Source organism: Carcharodon carcharias, chromosome 20, assembly GCF_017639515.1.
Source record: "Carcharodon carcharias isolate sCarCar2 chromosome 20, sCarCar2.pri, whole genome shotgun sequence".
In the NCBI taxonomy this organism is placed as follows: Eukaryota; Metazoa; Chordata; class Chondrichthyes; order Lamniformes; family Lamnidae; genus Carcharodon; species Carcharodon carcharias.
The window spans coordinates 40,705,562-40,727,589 of record NC_054486.1 but is presented as its reverse complement, the minus strand read 5'-3'; the positions used below and the strand labels follow the sequence as shown (position 1 = coordinate 40,727,589).

General features: G+C 43.0%; 1 protein-coding gene across 2 annotated transcripts in view; it reads right to left on the bottom strand.

The window, feature by feature from the left end:
* Positions 1-1,337: 1,337 nt before the first annotated feature.
* ap4s1 (adaptor related protein complex 4 subunit sigma 1) overlaps positions 1,338-22,028 on the bottom strand; it is a 48,871-nt gene continuing 28,180 nt past the window's right edge. For both annotated transcript variants that reach the window (XM_041213989.1, XM_041213990.1), the window contains exons 4-6: positions 20,188-20,256; positions 17,390-17,401; positions 1,338-1,602 (exon numbers count right to left, since the gene is read on the bottom strand). In XM_041213989.1, the coding sequence (XP_041069923.1) occupies positions 1,474-1,602; positions 17,390-17,401; positions 20,188-20,256 (210 nt within the window). In that variant the 3' untranslated portion in view covers positions 1,338-1,473. The remainder of the gene's footprint in view (positions 1,603-17,389; positions 17,402-20,187; positions 20,257-22,028) is intronic.

Genomic DNA, 22,028 nt, shown 5'->3' with positions numbered 1-22,028 from the left:
CTGCTGTTCGCAATGGGCAAGGTACAGACCGTACTCATCCAGTCAGTGCTTGCAAAACTCAAAAACACAATGTCCAACATTAAATGTGTTTCCGCAATTGAACAACATTTGCTAAATAATCCTCGGTGTGCTAAGAATTATGCTGACGACCAATTTAAGATAGTCAGTCTGGCTCGCAGTGTGGCGCATTTGCATGTAGTGGAATACACAGGGTCCTGTTCTTTGCAGATGGAAAGAACATGTACACACATTGCGCCTGTTTCAGCTAAACAAAATAACTGACAGCCATCTGCTGGTCAAGACATTGTCCTGAGGACTGAGTCAATCAGGGTCAAATTGCCTGGTTTAAATTTCAAGCAATATTTGGCAGTTAGCTGGCAGTCATCATCAATTGGTGCATTCTCCATGGCAACACCCCTACCAGAGCCCACTTGCCAACCAATCAGCACTCTTTTCTCTTACAGTATATACTGTTGTTTTCCCCTTATATTGCTATTCATGCGAAGTGCCCTGATGAGTGCAATATGAAAAGTTTCGGCATCTCTTTTCTCAGCAATACTCAAGCCCTTTACTACCAAATGACTATTAGTAGCCTTTGCCTTGTGCAAAGATTGGTTACTGCTTGACTAGTCTTTAAACAATGTAATTTCAGAAATGAAGTGCATCATCTGTAATACCATCACAAACATACCGCTGAAGTGGCAATTGAGTCAGATTGCCATTCATTTGAAAGTTCTCACTTGAAAATCCAGCCAATCCTATCTTGCCCCACCTTCTGACTCAGGCCAGAGTTGGGGGAAGTCCCCTGGTGAGCATGTCCCCTGGAGGGGGCTGTCCTGTGGAGGAGGGCATGAGGGAGTCCCTTGGTGAGTTGGGGGAGTGCCATGGGGGAGGTTTGGGTGAGACTGTTGGAGGGAATAGTCAAGGGAGCCCCTGGGGTTTCAGGGGTGTGAGGGGAGTCCCATGGTGGGGGGGGTCAGCGTGGGTCTGTACAATAGTTACCCTGAAACCCAAGGTGGTTTTAAATTGCACTTCCCAGGCAAGTGGCATACAATCCTTACATGGGAAATTCCAGGGGGAGTGGTGGGTGACCCGGCACATCTTTGGGCTAACCTCCCAGTAACCACCCCACTGGAGCTCAGAAGTTACGGCCCATGATTTTAACTTACTTATTTTCACCCTTTAATAAACTTTATGCACTCCAACAATTCTTTAAACCAACAGAAATAAGAATTGTTGTTCCATTCAATTGCAACTGTGAAGTTTTTGATCAACAAATTCCTGATCTTTGTATGGAACATAATCTTGATGTGCTGAAGCTGTGTTTTTATAGCAAGTTTTTATAAGCAAGTTTGTTTATTGTGGTAAAATTCAGGACATCCATAACCATTCATAAAGCAGCATCTTACATGTTAGGAAAAAAACATTACGAATGAGTGGTGCAGTTTTTGAGCAGTTTGCATCTTCTTTGTTTTAGCTTTCAGTCATTTTGTCAAGCGCAAGTAGAGGAGCAAGGATTCTGCTTTTGTTTGTCTCCACAACACGACCATTCAAAATCATTTCATCCAGAATGATGTGCACTTTGTCTAAATTAAACATGATCTGATTAATTCAAATGTTAAAGGAAATGATAAATTCGTTGAGAAAATGTCACAAAGCAGAAACATTTTATTCAGAAAATTTATGGTAGACCTGCTATGCCTTTCAAATATTGAACCCACTGGGGTCACAATACCCAAAAGGACCTTATGCATTCCAATTTACCCTATTTGAACTCAGTGAGTTTCTTAAAATTAAGGTTAATAATGAAACAATAAGTACGTATAAATAAAGGATCAAAAAAATTAATTCCTATGCAAATGGTAAAGTGGTGCAAGGAGTTGGGCATAGAGACGACAGCAAAAGTTTGATCACTATCGATCAGTGTTGCTGCTCTGAAGTGAATAAACAAATTGGAGTGAATTGTTGCTGGGCTGTCATTACCATCTGAACAGCAGGTGCAGTGCAGCCTGCTAACCACCTCCGCACAGCCTCTCGGGAATTCGGACATTCTTAGCTTTGGGAGATGTAAACCCTCATTTCACTGCACTACTCAATGAGCAAAAACTCATTGGAGGACCAATTTAAACAATTGTTCTGTTCTGCATCTCCATTGTTGTCCAGCTTGGTGGGACAGCTCTCAATGGTTTCTTTCATATCTGTCTAATCATTGCCATTGTATCACTTGCAATGGCTTCTCTTCCTCCTCCCGCACTGATCCTCTGCTGTCTACTGTTGCCCAAAGATGTATCCTTTGGCCCCCTCCTATCTCTCATCTACGTGCTTAACCTTTGCGACATCATCCAAAAGCACCAACTTAATTTTCACATGTATACTTGATGACACCCATCTCTACCTCACCATCCCTCTCTCAATTCCTCCACTGTTGCTGAATTATCAGACTGCTTTTCTGACATCCAGTGCTGAATGATTAGAAAATTCCTCCAATAAAATACTGTGAAGACTGATGCCATTGTTTTCGGCCCCCTGTCCAAACTCCATTCTCTCAGCATCGATTCCATCCTTTCCCTGAAAACTGTTCCGAGGCTGAATCAGACTTTCCTCAACCTTGGATTCAAATTTGGCCCTTAGATGAGCTTCCAGCCACCTATTTGCACCGTCACTAAGACTGCCTACTTCCAATTCCGTGACATCACCCATCTCACCTACCTTAGCTCATCTGCTGCTGAAACCCTCATTTATGCCTTTGGTACTTATATACATCATTCCAATGTACTGCTGGATGGCCTTCCACATTCTACCCTCCTAAGGCTTGAGCTCATCCAAATGCAACTCAAGTCTTAAATAAGTCAGTTCACCTATCACCCCTGTGCTCTCTGACCTACACTGACTCCTGGTCAAGCAAAGTCTTGATGTTAAAGTTCCTAACCTTATTTTCAAATCCATCTATAGCCTCACCCGACCATTCTTCTGCAATCTCCTCCAGCTCCACAATGCTCCAAGATAGTTACACATCTAATTCTGGTCTTTTGAGCATCCCCGATTTTAATCACCCCACCATTGATGGGCACGCCTTCATATGCCTAGGACATAAGTTTTGGAATTCCCTCCCTTTACTACTCCGCCATATTTTCCTCCTTTGAGACGGAGTGTTATACCTCTTATACCAAGCCTTTGGTTATCTAACCTAATATCTCCTTGTGTCTCGGTATCATATATCGTTGCAAAATGCTCCTGTGAAGCGCCTTGGGATGTTTTAAATGTAAAATATAAGTTGCTGCTGTTATTCAGAACCTAGTGCCTTTCTGCTGCTACATTAGACTGTTGTTATGACTGTAGGCGAATATTTACCATGGGAAGCTAAGCATCAAGGCACTTATGGCACTACTCATAGATACTGGGGTGTTGCCGAAGGACTGGAGAATTGCAAATGTTCAATAAAGGGTGTAAGGATAACCAGCAACTACATGCCAGTCAGCTGAACCTTGGTTAGCATGGATTTGTTGAGGGAAAATCCTGTTGAACTAATTTGCTTGAGTTTTTTTGATGAAGTAACAGAGGTTTGGTGTTCAGAATCACAGAATCGTTACAGTGCAGAAGGAGGCCATTCAGCTCATAGTGTCTGCATCAGCTCTCCGAATGAACATTATGACTCACTGCCTTTCTCTACAGTGCCTTTTCCTCGTAACCTTGCATGTTATTTTTAATTAAATACACCCTTTAGAGTTGTACCCCTTATTTTATATTGTCTCTCCATGCTCTTCCAATCAAAATTAATCACCTTACACTTCTCTTTATTGAACTCCATCTGCGACCTATCTGCCCACTCCACCAACTTGTCCATGTCCTCTTGAAGTTCTACACCATCCTCCTCACAGTTTATAATGCTTCCGAGTTTTGTGTCATCTGCAAACTTTGAAATTGCTCCCTGCATACCATGATCTAGATCACTAATATACCCTAATACATTAATATAATAGAAGTAAGGGTCCCAGTACCGACCCACAGGGAACTCTACTACAAACCTTCCTCCAGCTCAAAATATACATTAACCATTACTCATTGTTTCCTATTACTCAGCCAATTTTGTATCCACATTGCTATTGTCCCTTTTATTCCATGAGCTACAACTATTCTCACAAGTCTGCTGTGCGGCACTGTATCAAATGCCTTTTGGAAGGCCATGTACACCACATCAACAGTATTACCCTCATCAACCCTCTCTGTTAGCTGTTCAAAAAACTCCAGCAAGTTAGATAAATATGATTTTCCCTTAAGAAATTCATGCTGGCTCTTCCCAATCAACTCACATTTTTCCATGTGACTACTAATTCTATCCTGAATAATTGTTTCTAGACGCTTCCCCACCACCGAAGTTAAACTGACTGGTGCGTAATTGCTGGGTTATCCTTACAACCTTTTTTGAATTAGGCGTTAATATTTGCAATTTTCCAGTACCTCCCCTGAGTCTGGGAAAGACTGAAAGATTATGGCAAGTGGCCCTGCAATTGCCATTCTCACTTCCTTCATTATCCTCGGATGCATCTCATCTGGTCTCGGTGCCTTGTCAACTTTAAGTACTTTTGAACATTTCTAGTGACAGAGTTTCCTCCTCTGGCACCATAGCATAGGTAGCATCTGCTTCCTTGACAAAGGCAGATGCAAAGTATTCATTTAACACCTCAGTTATGTCCCCTGCCTCCATGTGTAAATACCCTTTTTGGTCCTTAATCGGCCCTACACCTCCTTTTACCACCCTTTTACTATTTATGTGCCTAAGGATAACTTTGGGATTCCCCTTTATGTTGGCTGCTAGTCTTTTCTCATAATCTCTCTTTGCTTCTCATTTTTCTTCACCTCTACTCTGAATCTTCTGTATTCAGCTTGGTTCACAATTGTATTTCTATCTGACACCTGTCATAAGCACAATTTTTATTCATCATCTTCATTACCCTCATTAACACTCCTGGTTGCCGCCTCAAAAATTTTGATCAAATCTGTCAAACATGATCTTCCCTTAACAAATCCATACTATCTCTGATTAATCTGTGTCTCACCAAGTGCAGATGTATTCTGTCCCTCGGAATTCTTTCTAGTAACTTCCACACCACCGAGGTTAGACTGACTGGCCTGCAATTTCCTGGTCTAGCCCTTCCTCCCATTTTTAATAATGGGACAATATTAGCAGTCCTCTGGCACCTCATATGTGGCCAGAGTGGGTTTGATAATTATTGCCAGGTTCCCTGATATCTCTTCCCTTGTCTCCCTCAACAGCCTGGGATACATCTCATCTGGGCCAACAGGTTTATCACTTTTAAGGCTGTTAAGCCCGCTAGTAACTCCTCTCTCTCTAAGCTAATTTCCTCTAATATTTCACAGTCCTCCACCATAATGCCTATGCCTGTGTTGTCCTTTCCCATTGTGCAGACTAACGCAAAGAATTCATTGAGGACTGTACCCACGTCTTCCTGGTCCATACACAGATTACCTCTGTGGTCCCTAATTGGCCCTACTCTTTCCCTAGTTATTCTCTTGCTCTTTATATTGGGTTTTCCTTTATTCTACCCATCAATACTTTCACATGCACTCTGTTAGCTTTCCTAATTTTCTTTTTAAGGTACCCCGTGCACTTTTTATATTCCTCCAGGGGCTCTGCTGTATTGAGCCCTCAGTATCTGCAATAAGCTTCTCTTTTTTTCCTTAATCCTAATCTTTATGTCCCTTGACGTTCAGGGTTCTCTGGACTTGGTCCCCCCCTTTGTCTTTACAGGAAGATATTTGGCCTGTACTCTCGCTATTTCTTCCTTGAATGCCTCCCACTGCTCTTACAGTTTTATCTGCAATTCGCCACTCCCAGTCCACTTGGGCCAAATCGTCTCTCATCTTAGTAAAATTAACCTTTCCCCAGTTTAGAACTTTTATTCTTATCCTTTTCCATAACGATCCTAAATCTAACTGAGTTATGGTCACTGTTTCCAAAAATGCTCCCCTACTGATACGCCTTCCACCTGCCCAGGCTTATTTCCAAATATCAGGTCCAGGACAGCCCCCTCACATGTTGAGCTTTCTACATACTGGCTAAAAAAGTTCTCCTGGATGCAACTTAAGAGTATTGCTCTCTCCCTACCTTGCACACTAAAACTATCCCAGTTAATATTCAGGTAATTAAAATCCCCTACTATTACTGCCTTGTTATTCTTACACTTCTCTGAAATTTGATTGCATATTTAACCTCTATCTCTCCCTGGCTGTTTGGGGGCCTACAGTACACACCCAACAGCATTTTGTGTTTTTTACTTCTACCCATATGGCCTCATTTGATGATCCTTCCAAGATATCATCCCTCTTCATTGCTATAATTGATTCCTTGATTGATATTGTGACCCCCGCTCCTCCTCTATCCCCCTCTCTATCTCACCGGAATACCCTATAACCAGGCATGTTGAGCTGCCAATCCTGCCCTTCTTTTAGCCAAGTCTTGGTCACAGCCATGATATGATACTCCCATATGCCTACTTGTGCCCTCAGCTCGTCTGTCTTATTCTTCAGGCTCCTTGCATTAAAATATATTCCATTTAGCCTTGCTAAATTCACTTCTTTCTCATCTAGCCTACATTTCCTCTGCCTTCCAGACTCACTTATTAATGTTTTAACTTCTAATTCCGACTCAGCTTCTCTCCCCACTGAACAACTTTTCAGGATCCCACCCCGCCTGCCAATTTAGTTTATATTCACCTCAACAGAATTAGCAAACCTCTCCGTGAGGATATTGGTCCCGTTCCTGCTCAGATGTAACCCGTCCAACTTGTATCGGTCCCACCTCCCCCAGAAATGGTCCTAATGCCCCAGGAATCTAAAGCCCTCCCTCCTGCAATATCTCTCCAGCCACGCATTCATCTGCCCTATCCTTCTGTTCCTATACTTGCTACGGCACTGGCACTGGGGGTAATCTGGAGATTACTACTTTTGAAGTCCTGCTTTTCAATTTCCTACCTAACTTCCTAAAGTCTGCTTGCAGGACCTAATTTCTATTTCTTCCTATGGCATTGGTCCCAACATGTTCCCCCTCCCCCTTCCCCTTCAGAATGCTCTGCAGCCATTCCATGACATCCTTGACCCTGGCACCTAGGAGGCAACACATCATCCTGGAGTCACGCCTATGGCTGCAGAAGTGCTTGTCCACTCACTTCATTAATGAATCCCCTACCACTATTGCACTTCCACACTTCTTCTTTCCCCACTGAGCAGCTTGACCACCCACAGTGCTATGGCCATGGCCCTTGTTGGCCTCCACAGAGGTTCTATCAATCTCACTGTTTTCCAAAGCTGAAAAACGGTTTGCGAGTGAGATGCATTCAGGGCGTTCCCTCACTACCTGCTGGGTCCCCTGCTTCTGTCTGGTGGTCACCCATTTCCTCCCTACATGCGATTTAGTCTACGGGGTGACCACATCCTGAAATGTGCTATCCACAATGCTCTCAGCCTCGTGAATGCACCATAATGTCCCCAGCTGCCACTCAAGTTCCAAAACCCAGAGCTCGAGTTGCTCCAGTCGGAGGCACCTCCTGCACATGTGATCAACCAGACCACCAGGAGCATCTAGAGTGAGCAAATTATGGGACCAAGCTCCCCAGGCTACTAAATAGAAAATGGACTCTTGCTTTTAGTTTACCCTTACTTCTACTTGAATTAGACTAGATTCTAGATCCTGTAGGTGCCAATGACAGCTCATACCAGGGTCTATCTCTCACACTCTCCTCTAGGTGCTGCTTGACTGACTGCCTGTCCCAGGGTCCTCTTCTCACACTCTAGGAACTCTTGCCCTTCTCTGCCCTTTACACTGCCATTATTCCTGTCCATATTCAGTTAAAGTCCTCCATTATTACCCTATAATGTTTGCACCTCTCTATAATTTCCCTGCAGATTTGTTCCTCTACATCCTTCCCACTGGTTGGTGGCCTAGAGGCTACACTAAGCAATGTAATTGCACCCTTTTTGTTCCTTAGCTCTAGCCAAATTACTTCTGTCCTTGAACCCTCTGGGACATCCTCTTTCTCCAGCATTGCAATGCTGTCCTCAACTAATGCAGCCACCCCTCCTCCGTTTCTTCCTGCCCTATCTTTCCTGAATATTTCGTACCCAGGAATATTTAACACCCTTTCCTGCCCTTCCTTGACCCGGGTCTCTGTTATCATCACAACATCATAATTCCGCAAGGGAATCTGCACCTGTAACTCACCAAACTTATTTACTTTACTCCGTCCATTCACATACATGTAGTATAACCCTGATTTAGGCTTCATTGCATTCTCCCTTACTCCGACTCTGCCTATTAACTTACTATTCCCTATTCTATTGCTAGCTGTCTCTCCCAGTATTTTGTGCATCTTGGTATTACTCTCTAATATTCTTTCCTGGTTCCCACACCCCTGCCAAGTTAGTTTAAAGCCTCCAACAGCACTAGCAAAAAGCCCCTCAAGGAACTCAGTTCCGGCTTCTATAGGTGCTATCCCCCCAGAGACAGTCCCAGCATCCCAGGAATCTAAAGCCCTCCCTCCTGCACCATTTTTCCAGCCTTCTGCCTTATCCATCTGCCATATCCCCTTATTTCTGTACTCACTTGCACATGGCACTCGGAGTAATCCAGAGATGACTATTTTTGAGGTCCTGCTTGCTAATTTTCTACCTAGCTCCCTAAATTCTGTCTGCAGGACCACATCCCCTTTCCTTACCAAGTCAATGCTACCAACGTCAGCCACAACCTCTGGCTGTTCACCCTCCCCCAGAACAATGTCCTGCAGCCGCTCGGTGACATCCTTGACCCTAGCACCTGGAAAGCAACATACCATCCTGGAGTCACGTCTACGGCTACACAAATGCCTGTCTGTTCCCCAAACAAATTCCCTATCACTATTGCTCTTCCTTTCTTCTTTCTCCCCTCTAGTACAGCCGAGCCGTTGATAACGTCATAAGCTTGACTCTGACTGAACTCCGCTGAGGAGTCCCCAGTATCCAAAACGAAAAACCGATTAGCGAGCGAGACCCCCAGGGACTCCTGCGCTACTTGCCTGGTTTTCTTGGACAGCCTGGTGGTCACCCATTCACTTTCTGACTCCATACTCCTAACCTGCAGTGTGACCACCTCTCCGAATGTGCTATCCACATAGCGCTCAGCCTCGCGGATATGCCACAGTGATTCCAGCCACCGAAACCCAGAGCTCAAGTTTCTTCAGCTGGCAGCGCTTCCTGACCATGTGGTCATCTAGGTCACCAGTGGTGCGCATGACTTCCCACATGTTACAGGACACACATTCCATGTCTTAACTTTACTTCCCTTATGTTAACTTAATTTTACTTAGGTTTACTTAAATTACTTTATGTTACAGGCCCTGACTTCCCCTTATTCACAGTGTTTCTTACTGAAATCCAAGAAGTTACTTCTTTAAAACTAATATGCTTTTCTAATTTACAGCTATTTAAAGACAGTCCCTAACAGCAGTTTCTTACCAACCAATGAACTTATGGTTTTCCTGTGATGTCACAGTTTGACATTTTTTTTCAAACACAGCTCCAAATGTGACTTTGCACCCAGGTCCCTTTGTGCTCTGCTGCTCCTGTTCCCAACTTAGAATAATTCTTATGTATCTGTACCTCTTACCCCCGTGCACAGAATTCCCACGTGAGCCTAATTTGATACTCACTAGTCTCTGTCTCACTCTGGCGTAGTCATCTGTCTCCTCACACTTACAGGTGTATACATGCACTAATAAAAGATGTTTAACAAAGTACCACAGAGTCATAGGGGCAGGATTTTCACCATGGAAATGACCCCTGCAAGCAAGATTTTCAGTCATGTTGGGGGTGGCTGTGAGATTCCAGAGACAGTTTGGAGGTGGCCATGGGGGAAGCCAAGTGCCAAGGCAGGCTGGTTACCAAGCCCACCTTGGTTCTCTGACACCGGCCTAGTTTTATAAAAGGCTGTTAGGCCCTTTAGCTGTCACCCCTTGCCACAACCCATGCTACCTCATACCCCCACATCACATGTGGCAGTGCATACCACCCTATGCCTCAATCCGTAGCCACTCACCCAGTATCCACTATGGGTAGACCTCAGGAACCATGCGGAGATAAAAAGAAATGAAACTTCTAAAAAGCTAAGTGAGCTCACGCTCATACACACTTGATACAGAAAAATTTTCATTCATGAAATACATTCAAAGATTTTAAATCCCCTCAAGGGGTCAAGCTGTTATAAAACAAACAACCTTCTACTGTAATAAAAACAAAATACTGAGGATGCTGGAAATCTGAAATGAAAACAGAAAATGCTGGAAAAACTCAGCAGTTCTGGCAGCATCTGTGGAGAGAGAAACAGAGTTAACGTTTTGAGTCCGTATGACTTCTTCAGAGCTAAGCTAAGAATGCTAAGCATTCGTAAGGGCTAGAAGGCTGGGAACAGATGAAGCCCGTGGAGAATATAAAGAAAGTAGGAAAAAAACTTACGCAAGGAGTCAGGAGGGCAAAAAAGGGTCATGAAAAGTCATTGGCAACCAGGATTAAGGAAAATCCCAAGGCCTTCTATACATAAGTAAAAAGCAAGAGGGTAGCCAGGGAGAGGGTAGCCCCACTCAGGGACAGAGGTGGGAATGTGTGTGTGGAGCCACAAGAAATGGGAGAGATACTAAATGAGTACTTCTCATCAGTATTCACCAAAGAGAAGGACTTAGCGGTCAATTTGTCTAGGGAAGAGTGTGTAGATAGCCTGGATCATGTTGAGATCAAAAAAGAGGTGTTAGGTGTCTTGAAGAATATTAAGGTGGAGAAGTCCCCAGGCCTAGATGGGATCTACCCCAGAGTACTGAGGGAGGCAAGGGGCCTTGACAGAAATCTTTCTATCCTCACTGGCCACGGGTGAGGTCCCAGAGGACTGGAGAATGGCCAATGTTGTTCCATTGTTTAAGAAGGATAGCAGGGATAATCCAGGAAATTACAGGCCGGTGAGCCTTCCGTCAGTGGTAGGGAAATTATTGGAGAAGATTCTTTGTGACAGGATTTACTAGCATTTGGAAGCTAATGGGCTTATTAGTGAAAGGGAGGTCGTGTCTCACTGACTTGATTGAGTTTTGAGGAAGTGACAAAGATGATCGACGATGAAAGGGCAGTGGATGTTATCTGCATGGATTTCAGTAAGGTCTTTGACAAGGTCCCTCATGGCAGACTGGTACAGAAGGTAAAGTCACATGGGATCAGAGGTGAGCTGACAGGATGGGTACAGAATTGGCTTGGTCATAGAAGACAGAGGGTAGCAGTGGAAGGGTGCTTTTCTGAATGGAGAGCTGTGACTAGTGGTGTTCTGCAGGGATCAGTGCTGGGACCTTTGCTGTTTGTAGTATACGTAAATGATTTGGAGGAAAATATAACTGGGCTAATTATTAAGTTTGCAGACAACACTAAGGTTGGAGGAGTTGCAGGTAGTGAAGAGGATTGTCAAAGGATACAACGGGATATAGATCGGTTGGAGACTTGGGCGGAAAAATGGCAGATGGAGTTTAATCCGGACAAATGCGAGGTAATGCATTTTGGAAGGTCTAATATAGGTAGGAATTATACAGCAAATGGCAGAACCCTTAAGTGCATTGACGGGCAGCGGCATCTGGGTGTACAGGTCCACAGGTCACTGAAAGTGGCAATGCAGGTGGATAAGCTAGTCAGGAAGGCAAATAGCATGCTTGCCTTCATCAGCAGGGATATTGAGTATAAAAGCTGGGAAGTCATGCTGCAGCTGTACAGAACCTTGGTTAGGCCGCACTTGGAATATTGCGTGCAATTCCGGTCGCCACATTACCAGAAGGATATGGAGGCATTGGAGAGGGTGCAGTGTTTACCAGGATGCTGCCTGGTCTGGAGGTTACTAGCAATGAGGAGAGGTTGGAGAAACTCAGATTGTTCTCACTAGAGTGATGGAGATTGAGGGGTGACTTGATAGAAGTTTACAAAATTATGAGTGGCATGGACAGAATAGATAGTCAGAAGCTTTTTCCCAGGGTGGAAGAGTAAATTATTAGGGGACATAGATTTAAGGTGAAAGGAGAAAACTTTAGAGGAGATGTGCGGGGCAAGTTTTTTTACGCAGAGGGTGGTGAGTGTCTGGAATTCGCTGCCAGAGGAGATGGTGGAAGCAGGTACGATAGTGGTGTTTCAGAGGCAGCTTGACAAATACATGAATAGGACGGGAATAGAGGGATATGGACCCTGGAAGTGCAAAATGTTTTAGTTTGACAGGCAATATGATCGGTGCAGGCTTGGAGGGCCGAAGGGCCTGTTCCTGTGCTGTACTTTTCTTTGTAAGAACAAAGAGGATTTTATACTGTTTAAGAGGGGTGGAGCAAAATAGAAGGTCAGAGATAGGTGGTGCCGAGAAGGGTGCTGTTGCTGTTTGGTATACTGACCTCTACCTTGCAGACCCTGAATGCCTACTTTCAGACACTACTTCCTACCTTCCCCTGGGGCCATGACCCCACCATCGAACATCAAGCCATTGTTTCCAGGACTATCACTGACCTCATTCTCCTCTGGAGATCTTCCCTCCACAGCTTCCAAACTCACAGTCTTCCAAACCCACACAGCCTGCTTCTACCTCCTTCCCAAAATCCACAAGCAGGACTGTCCTGGTGGGCTCAACATGTTAGCCTGTTCTTGCCCCACGGAACTCGTTTCTTCCCATCTTGACTCCATTCTCTCTCCCCTTTTCCAGTCTCTTCCCACTTACATTCACAACTCCTCTGATACCCTATATCATGTCAACAATTTCTAGTTTCTTGGCCCTAACCACGTCCTCTTCACCATGGATCCCCACTAGGATAGTCTGAGGACTGTTGCTTCTTCCTTGAACAAAGGCCTGAACAATCCCCATCAACAACCACTCTCATCCGTCTGGCTGAATTTGTTCTCTCACTGAACAACCTGTCCTTTAACTTGTGTCACTTCCTCCAAATAAAGGTGTGGCTATGGGTAACCACATGGGTCCCAGTTATGTCTGTCTTTTTGTGGGGTATTCCTTGTTCCAGTCCTATTCAGGCCTCCTCCCACTACTCTTTTTTTGGTACATCGATAACTGTATTGGTGCCGCTTCATGCTCTCGCCTGGACCTGGAAAAATGTATTGATTTTGCTACCAATATCCACCCCTCTCTCACCTTCACATGGTCCATCTATGACACTTCCCTTCTCTTCTCTTCCTTGACCTCTTTGTCTCCATTTCTGTGATAGACTGTCTACCAATATTCATTACAAGCCCATCAACTCCCACAGCTACCTCAATGACTAAACGCAGACAAGGTGACCACTTTGCAGAACACCTTCGCTGAGTTCACAAGCATGTCCCAGACCTTCCTGTAGCTTGCCATTTCAACACACTATCTTGCTCTTGTGCCTACATGTCCATCCTTAGCCTGCTGCAATGTTCCAGTCAAGCCCAACGCAAACCGGAGGAACAGCCCCTTTACAGCCTTCTGGGCTTAACATGGAGTTTAACAACTTAAGATAATGAATTCCCTGCTCCATCTTTGTTTTTTTTTAACCCAATTTATTGATTATTTATTCATTCATTCACTTTTTTTTATCCTTTTCCCCAACCCCAACCCCCTCTCCCCTCCATCTCACAGGGCCATCTGTCACTTGTTCTATGTTATGCTTTCTGGGCGCTGGCCCTTGTTCTGCCATTAACACATTATGCTATCTTACCTTTATGCCACTATCAACATCTTCTTTAGTTTTTAACACTTCCATTGACATTCCCTTTGTCTTGTGGCCATGACATCTTTGTCAATCTCTCCTGAGTTCCCACCTATCCCTGGCCTTCTATTTTGCTCCACCTGCTTCACCCGTTCTTAAACAGTATGAAATCCATTGCATTTCTACTTCTCTTTAGCTCTGAAAAGTCATATGGACTCAAAATGTTGACTCTGTTTCTCTCTCTACAGATGCTGCCAGACCTGCTGAGTTTTTCCAGCATTTTCTGCTTCAATCTTCTATTGCAACTACATCAATGGCAGCTAATTCTTTAATAATCTTTTAAAACTGTCAATCAAAATGTGAATTCGTCCCCCTGCTGAGTTAAGTACTTTCAGAGCTTTTGAAACTTGGCCATGCATTCATAATGGATTCAGCTGCAATAAAAGCCCTTGGGATCTCAACATTAAAGTCTATTGAAACTGCAGGAACAGATGGTATTTTTTTCTCCAAGCTACACCAGTTGACCTGTCAATCAATGCACTCCAGCAATTATTTTGGTTTTTACTCTAACTGACAGCTGCAGTTTGTTTTCTTTCTCCACGTTTTAAGAGGATTTAAATAGCTTCAGATCATGACAATTAACAGACCTTATCCACCCTTCAAGAACATTTATATCTCCTGCATCAATTCGAGACTCCCACATTGTGTATTAAGGCCCTCAGAACAGCCAAAATGGAGTCTGTTTGAACTCAGTACTAATTTCAAACAGCCTGACTGAGCTCCAGTTTTCCGCCTATGTGATTCATGCCTCACCTCCCTCTCCTTGCCTGCAAAAATGGGATCTTTTAAAAATGTGGGTGTGATTTCCCCATCTTCTCATTTTTAAAGACCATTGGAGTCGGCCTTACTCTGCGAAAATCTGGCCCATAGAGTCATTATTGCACAGGAGGCAGCCAATCATCCCTAGTATCAGGCTTGTCAATAAAGTTGAAGTCCATGGAATAAAATGGACTGTAGCAGTATGGGTATAAAGTTGACTCAATAACAGGAAATGAACAGTAATGGTGAATGAAATAAAACAAAATGCTGGAAAAACGCAACAGCTCTGGCAGCATCTGTGGTGAAAGAAATAACGTTTTGAGTCCAATATAGCTCTTCTTTGGAATTGAAGAGAGGTAGAAATGTAATGGGTTTTATGCTATGGAAAAAAGCGGGACGGGGTCAGGTGGAACAAAGGGAAGGTCAGGGATTGGTTAGAGGGTGTGGGTGATTAAATACCAAAGATGTCATGGAACAGAAGGCAAAAGGAGTGATAATAGTAGTAGTAAAGAAATAAGGCATTAGTCCAGAGTAAGTGTTAATAGCAGAATAAAGGTCAATTCTTTCTGAATTCATGACAACGAGAAACAATCTGGCACTTGGGGAAAAATCAAAATGGAGGACAAAGTTCTTGGTCAGAAGTTCTTGAACTCAATGTTGTGTCCAGAAGGCTTTGAAGTGCCTAATCGGAAAATGAGGTGCTGTTCCTCCAGCTTGCGTTGGGCTTCACTGGAACGTCGCATCAAGTTAAGGACAGAAATGTGAGCATGAGAACAAGATGGTGAATTGAAATGGCAAGCAACCGTGCTTGTGGACTGAGTGGCGTTGTTGCGCAAAGCAGTCACCCAGTCTGCGTTTGGTCACCCCAATTTAGAGGAAACTGCAGTGTGGGCAGCGAATATAGTAGATTAGATTGAAAGGAGACTGGGTGACCCTCAGAAGAAACTCTTCTTCATCTCCATTCTAAATGGGAGACCCCTTATTTTAAAATAGTGCCCCCTAGCTCTAGATTCGCCCAAAAGAGGAAACATCCTCTCAGCACATTCCCTGTCGAGCCCCCTCATTCTTATATGTTTCAATAAGATCACCTCTAAACTCCAATGAGTAGAGGTCCAACGTGCTCAAACTCTCTTCACAGGACAAACCCTAGTGAACCTTCTCTGAGCTGCATTCAAAGCAAGTATGTCCCTCCTTAGGTAAGAGAACCAAAACTAGATGTGGTCTCACCAATGCCCTGTACAGTTACAACAAACTTTCCTACTTTTATACTCCATCCCCTTGCAATAAAGACTAACATTCCATTTGCCTTTCTAATTACTCGCTCTTTCAGCATGCTGATTCTTTAATGATTCATGTACAGGTCACCCAGATCTCTATTTACTGCAACCTCTCTCCATTTAAATAATATTCTGCTTTTCTCTACATCCTGCCAAAATGAACAACTTCACATTTTCCCACAATATATTCCATCTGCCAAATTTTTGCTCACTCACTTAATCTACATCTCTTTGCAGACTCTTTATAGCCTCTTTACAACTTGCTTTCCTACCTATCTTAATATCATCAGCAAATTTGGCTACAATACAGTTGGTCCCTTCATCCAAATCATTAAAATAGATTGTAAATAGTCGATGCCCTAGCACTGATTCCTGTACACTACACTAGTTACAATTTGCCATCCTGGAAATCCTATTTGTCCTGGCTGTTTGTTTCCTGTTGGTTAGTTAGTTCTCTGTCCCTGGAAATATATCATACACAACACCTTAAGCTCTTATCTTGTGTGTATGCAACCTTTTACGTGGCACCTTATCAAATACCTTTTGGAAATGCAAATACACTATATCTCATGGTTCCCATTTATCCATCTTGCTGGCTAGATCCTCAAAAAAACTCAAATTTGTCAAACATGATTTTCCTTTCACAAAATCATGTTGACTCTGCCTAATAGTATTATAATTTTCTAAATTTCAACCTGCTCTCTCTTTAATGATGGATTCTAGCATTTCCATTACCTTTTTAATAATGGAATCTAGCTTTTCTAGCAAATTTAATGTAGAGAAATATGAAGTAGGAAGAATGAGGAAAGGCAATATGAAATAAAGGATACAATTATAAAGTGGGTGCAGGAGCAGAGGTTCCTGGGAGTATATGTGCACAAATCAATGATCATGGCAGGGTAGGTTGAGAAAGTGGTTAGTAAGGCATGTGGGATCTCGAGCTTTATAAATAAAGGCCTGGAGTACAAAAGCAAAGAAGTGACGATGAACACTGGTTTGGATTCAGCTGGAGTATTGTGTCCAATTCTGTACACCACACTTTAGGAAAAATGTGAAGGTATTAGAAAGGATGCAGAAAATATTTACGGGAATGGTCCCACGGATGAGAGATTTCAGCTACAAAGATAAATCGGAGAAGTTGCAGCTATTCTTCTTGGAGAAAGGAAGGATGAGAGGACATTTGGTAGAGGTGTGCCAAATCATAAGGGGTCTGTACAGCATAGATAGGTAGAAACTGTTCCTGTTGACAGAAGGGCCAAGAACCAGAGGACACAGATATAAGTGACTGGAAAAACAAGAGAAGCGACATATGGAAAATTGTTTCTAGATAGAGTGTGGTTAGGATATGGAACCTGATCGTGTGGTGGGGGCAGTTTTAATCATACTTTCCAAAATGGAATTAATATTTATCTAAAAAGAAAATATTTGCAGAGCTATGGGGAAACAGCAGGGCAGTGGGACTCATGATAGGCCAAATGGCCTCCTGCTGTGCTGTAACCTTTGATTCTATGATAATTTCCAGATGCAACCAACTGCAATTAACTTTTCGTAAAAGGATACATCCAATTCACACTGAAAAAGAAAATACACAGGTATGGTTAGATAACAAAATCAAGGTCTCCTCTCTCCTGTATTTCAGTAAAGTTATTGTGATTAGAATAGAGAATATTGAGCAGTGATTGGCCCTGTTGCTTAGAAGAATATAAAACATAATTGAGTTTGTCACCAGAAAACAGAAACTGATGACCTTAAAAAGTCCTACAACCTAACAACACCTCATCCTATTTATGTTGTGTCTTTAACATAATAAAAGGCCAAGATGCTTCATAAATACATCTATGAGAAGCAGATCCAGAACCAGGCAAGATCTGGTAAAGTAGCCAAAAATTCGGTTGAAGAGCTCGAGTTTTAAGGCTTTTTAAGGCAGAGAGAGAAAAGTGAGACAGGTTCAGAAAGGAAATTTCAAAGAGAAGGAGCCAGGTGTCCTGCCACTAATGACAATTTTAAGGAAGTGCACATGAGTCAGAGCAACAGGGGGTTCGGGGAAATAGCACTCGAATAGGATGTAGAGGTAGGATGGGATGACAAAATGAAGTGAGCCAAGGGTGAGGGCAGACATTTTAAATTTGAGACATTAATGGTAGCCAAAGTGAGAACAGAGGTTATGGGAGAAGCACAAAGCAGGGTAGGACAGCATATATTCAGAACAGTTCTAGGCAAGTTGAAATCAGCTAGTTATAAAGTGCATATGTAGGATTCAGAACTGTGCAGATTGGGATGATGTCATGAAGAGATATTAACGTGTATAATATTATTGGAAATTATTTTTTAAAATAGAATTCTAGTGGGGGTCTGTGTCTAGGTGTGTGTGTGTGTGTGTGTGCGTGTGTGTGTGTGTGAGTGAGAGTCTAAACTGGATTAAAACCAGCTAGTCAGGGTTTTTTGATATATAGTAGTTTTGAGATATTGATTCGATGGACAGTAAGGTAAAGTGTTCATTGGCATTTGTTGAATAAACCATTGAAGGCTACATGTAAAATCTTGCACCCAGCTAGAAGAAGCCAAGCAATATATTTACTTTTTCAGCTTACTAATAAAATTGGTGCTATGAAATGAGTTTTATTGTTAGAAGTCCTAGAGATACAATGGAAAATATACATTCAAAGGAAAAGCTAGGTTTTTAAAGAAAGGTGTTTGTGGGTGTAAGGTTATTATTTATATAATATTTATATTATAAGGTTAAGGCATTTAAGACATAACCAGCCTGTATGCTTCCAACCAACTTGCAAAGGAACTTCATTTGGAATTCATAAGCCAGAATTTTTGGGTCGGCAGGGCCCGCTCGCCAACGCGTGAAATGATGCGCGGTGACACATCATTCAGATTTTCAGCTTGGCGGGTGCGCACCCGAGTTGGCTGGCATATTAAGGCCATTTAAACATCAATTGAAACAATAAACTGAGCTCCCTGTCCAACCCAGGCGGCCTTCGCATTTATCATGGTACCTCAACCATGGGCAGGTTGAGGTTTCATGAAGGTATTTAAAGTTTTATAAATTTTTTTTAACTAACATTCATAGGCATATCCCAGCTCGTGTGACATTTTCACATGAGGGGACATGTCTTAATTTTTTTTCCTTCATTAAAATTTTCAGAACTTAAACTAATCTCCCTGAGGCAGCTCTGTATCTCGGAGATTTCTGCGCTCTTTTGCACATATGCGCGAAGAGTGCACTCCCCAACTCAGGCAACTCGGGGGAAGCGTTCAGCACTTCTGGGTGCGTCATGCTGGGCGGGCCTTGCTTGGTGGCGCCCAGCCGATCGTGTGCGGCGATCAATTGCGCAGCCGCCTGCACTCACTCTCACCCAACCCCCTCGACGGGGAGAAAATTCTCCCCATAAGGTCAAATGTGCTTTGCCCGGTGTCTATTTAAAGTCTATCGGTTACTGTTGCCTTAGTGGAGATTTACCTGGGGGGCGGGGGGTGATTAATTTGGGGATTTGTTAAAAATTAATTATAGTAGTAATTTGTAGACATGTGTATGTGTTTAATTTGTTGTTAAATTAATAGATGTTTAATTTAGTTTTATATAAAAACCACAAGACTCGGTGGTCTTATTCCTACTGAATTCAATTCTCGAAATTACAAATTGCAAAAATGGATTATGACAGTTATTTCAAGTTTCCCTCTGGGATTTGAACAACTCAGCCTTTACCGCCGGCTGTGTCATAATAGATGATTAGTATCAGACTCAGTATCACACCAGAGATTTGCGTTCTATTCAAGTTAAGATCCTATTTTCCTTGATTACCACTGTGGTACAAAGGGCCTATGGTTTCAATGATCTGACCACTGATGTTCCAAAACACTTTGCTGTGTTATGTGCTGACACTGAATTTTTAATCTCTGTTTAGTGATAATTTCATCACCTTGCACTTGTCAACATTGAATTTAGCTTTTCATTTCTCAGCTCGACTTCCAAATTTATCTAGGCTCTTTGCTCTGAGTCTAATGGTTGAGTTTCTTACCCAGAGATTTAAATTGATCTTTTATGCCACTTTTGTCCTAACAATTTTTTCTCACCCAGCGCCATTCTTTGATAGTCTGCCTTTCTAAAATTGATTTAGAATAAAACATTTGTTGCCAAAAGGATACAATATTTCCATTAACAAAAATTATTTGGTTCATTTACATCTTTGCGATTCCTTGGTTATATATTTGATGCAGTTCGGTGCTATGGCCCTATTTGTGCCATTTCCAAGGTCCTTTATGTTCCAATGGGATATGCCATTACATCATCATGGAACAACATTAACTGTGTAAATCACACTAATTATTAATGATCTTTATTAACTCACCACTCTACTGAAGTAATTATCCAAAACCTCGACAAAATTATGTATAAGTTCATACACTGCCAGTTCATTCTGAAAATCAAAAATAGAAGTTACTTGTCTGCATTACTTGTAAGTCAATGTTATCAATAATCTGGGTGAGCAGCTATTATATGAGGGAACAGATATAGTTGGTAAGTGGAAGAAAGGTTCTTTCATACTGTAACAGAGCCAAGACCTCATGCTATATTCTTATGAACTATGTATATAAATAAATATATATCATCATGGCTTCTTCCTAAAATTTTAAAAATTGGACAATGACTTTAGAAAGGCTGCCTTTAACTGTGAACAAAAGGAACTTTCTGGCTGCATCAGAGAAGCTTATCTCTGTTGAGACCCTCATGACCCTGTGGATTGCAGAGACCCAAATTCAAAGAGAATTTTACCAAGGCCATCTCCATTTCATAAGCCAGGCCTAACCACCAGGGCCTATCAGTCTAGTAGGACAAAGGACCATAAGACCATAAGATATAGGAGCAGAAATTAGGCCATTTGGCCCATTGAGTCTGCTCCACTATTCAATCATGGCTGATAAGTTTCTCAACCGCATTCTCCCACCTTCTCCCCGTAGCCTTTGATCCTCTTACCAATCAAGAACCTATCTATCTCAGTCTTAAATACACTCAATGACCTGGCCTCCACAGCCTTCTGTGGCAATGAATTCCATAGATTCACCACTCTCTGGATAAAGAAGTTTCTCCTAATCTCCATTCCAAAAGGTCTTCCCTTTACTCCGAGGCTGTGCCCTCGGGTACTAGTCTCTCCTACTAATGGAAACATCTTCCCCACGTCCACTCTATCCAGGCCTTTCAGTATTCCCCCTCATCCTTCTAAATTCCATCGAGTATAGACCCAGAGTCCTCAAACGTTCCTCACATGTTAAGCCTTTCATTCCTGGGATCGTTCTGGTGAACCTCCTCTGGACCCTATTCAGGGCCAGCACATCCTTCCTGAGATATGGGGCCCAAAATTGCTCACAATATTCTAAATGTGGTCTGACCAGAGTCTTATAAAGCCTCAGTAGCACATCCCTGCTTTTGTACTCTAGTCCTCTCGAAATAAATGCCAACATCGCATTTGCCTTCCTAACTACCGACTCAACCTGCAAGTTAACCTTAAGATAATCCTGGACTAGGACTCCCAAGTCCCTTTGCACTCCATATTTCTGAATTCTCTCCCCATTTAGAAAATAGTCTATGCCTCTATTCTTCCTACCAAAGTGCATGACCTCACACTTTCCCACGTTGTATTCCATCTGCCACTTCTTTGCCCATTCTCCTAACCTGTCCAAATCCTTCTGCAGCCTCCCCGCCTTCTCAATACTATCTGTCCCACCACCTATCTTTATATCATCTGCAAACTTAGCCAGGATGCCCTCAGTTCCTTCATCTAGATCACTAATGTATAAAGTGAAAAGTTGTGGTCCCAACACTGACCTCTGTGGAACTCCACTTGTCACCAGCTGCCATCCTGAGAAGGACCCCCTTAACCCCACTCTCTGCCTCCTGCCAGACAGCCAATCTTCTATCCATGCTAGTACCTAGCACCTTTCCTTTCAAATTCTTAATGGTTGAGCTATTAACAAACTCAGAAGCCCAGACAAAGAAATGTACACTCTTTGTCAAAGCCAAAGTGGAGAGGTGGGATTCATGTGACATGACACCCCCCCACCCCCTAACTCCCCCCATCGCCCCCCCAACCCCCCCCCCCCCCCACCCCAACCCCCCCAACAAACCCCCCCACCCCCACCAACCACCCACCCCCCCCCAACCGCCCACCCCAAATAGCTGGGAGAACCACTT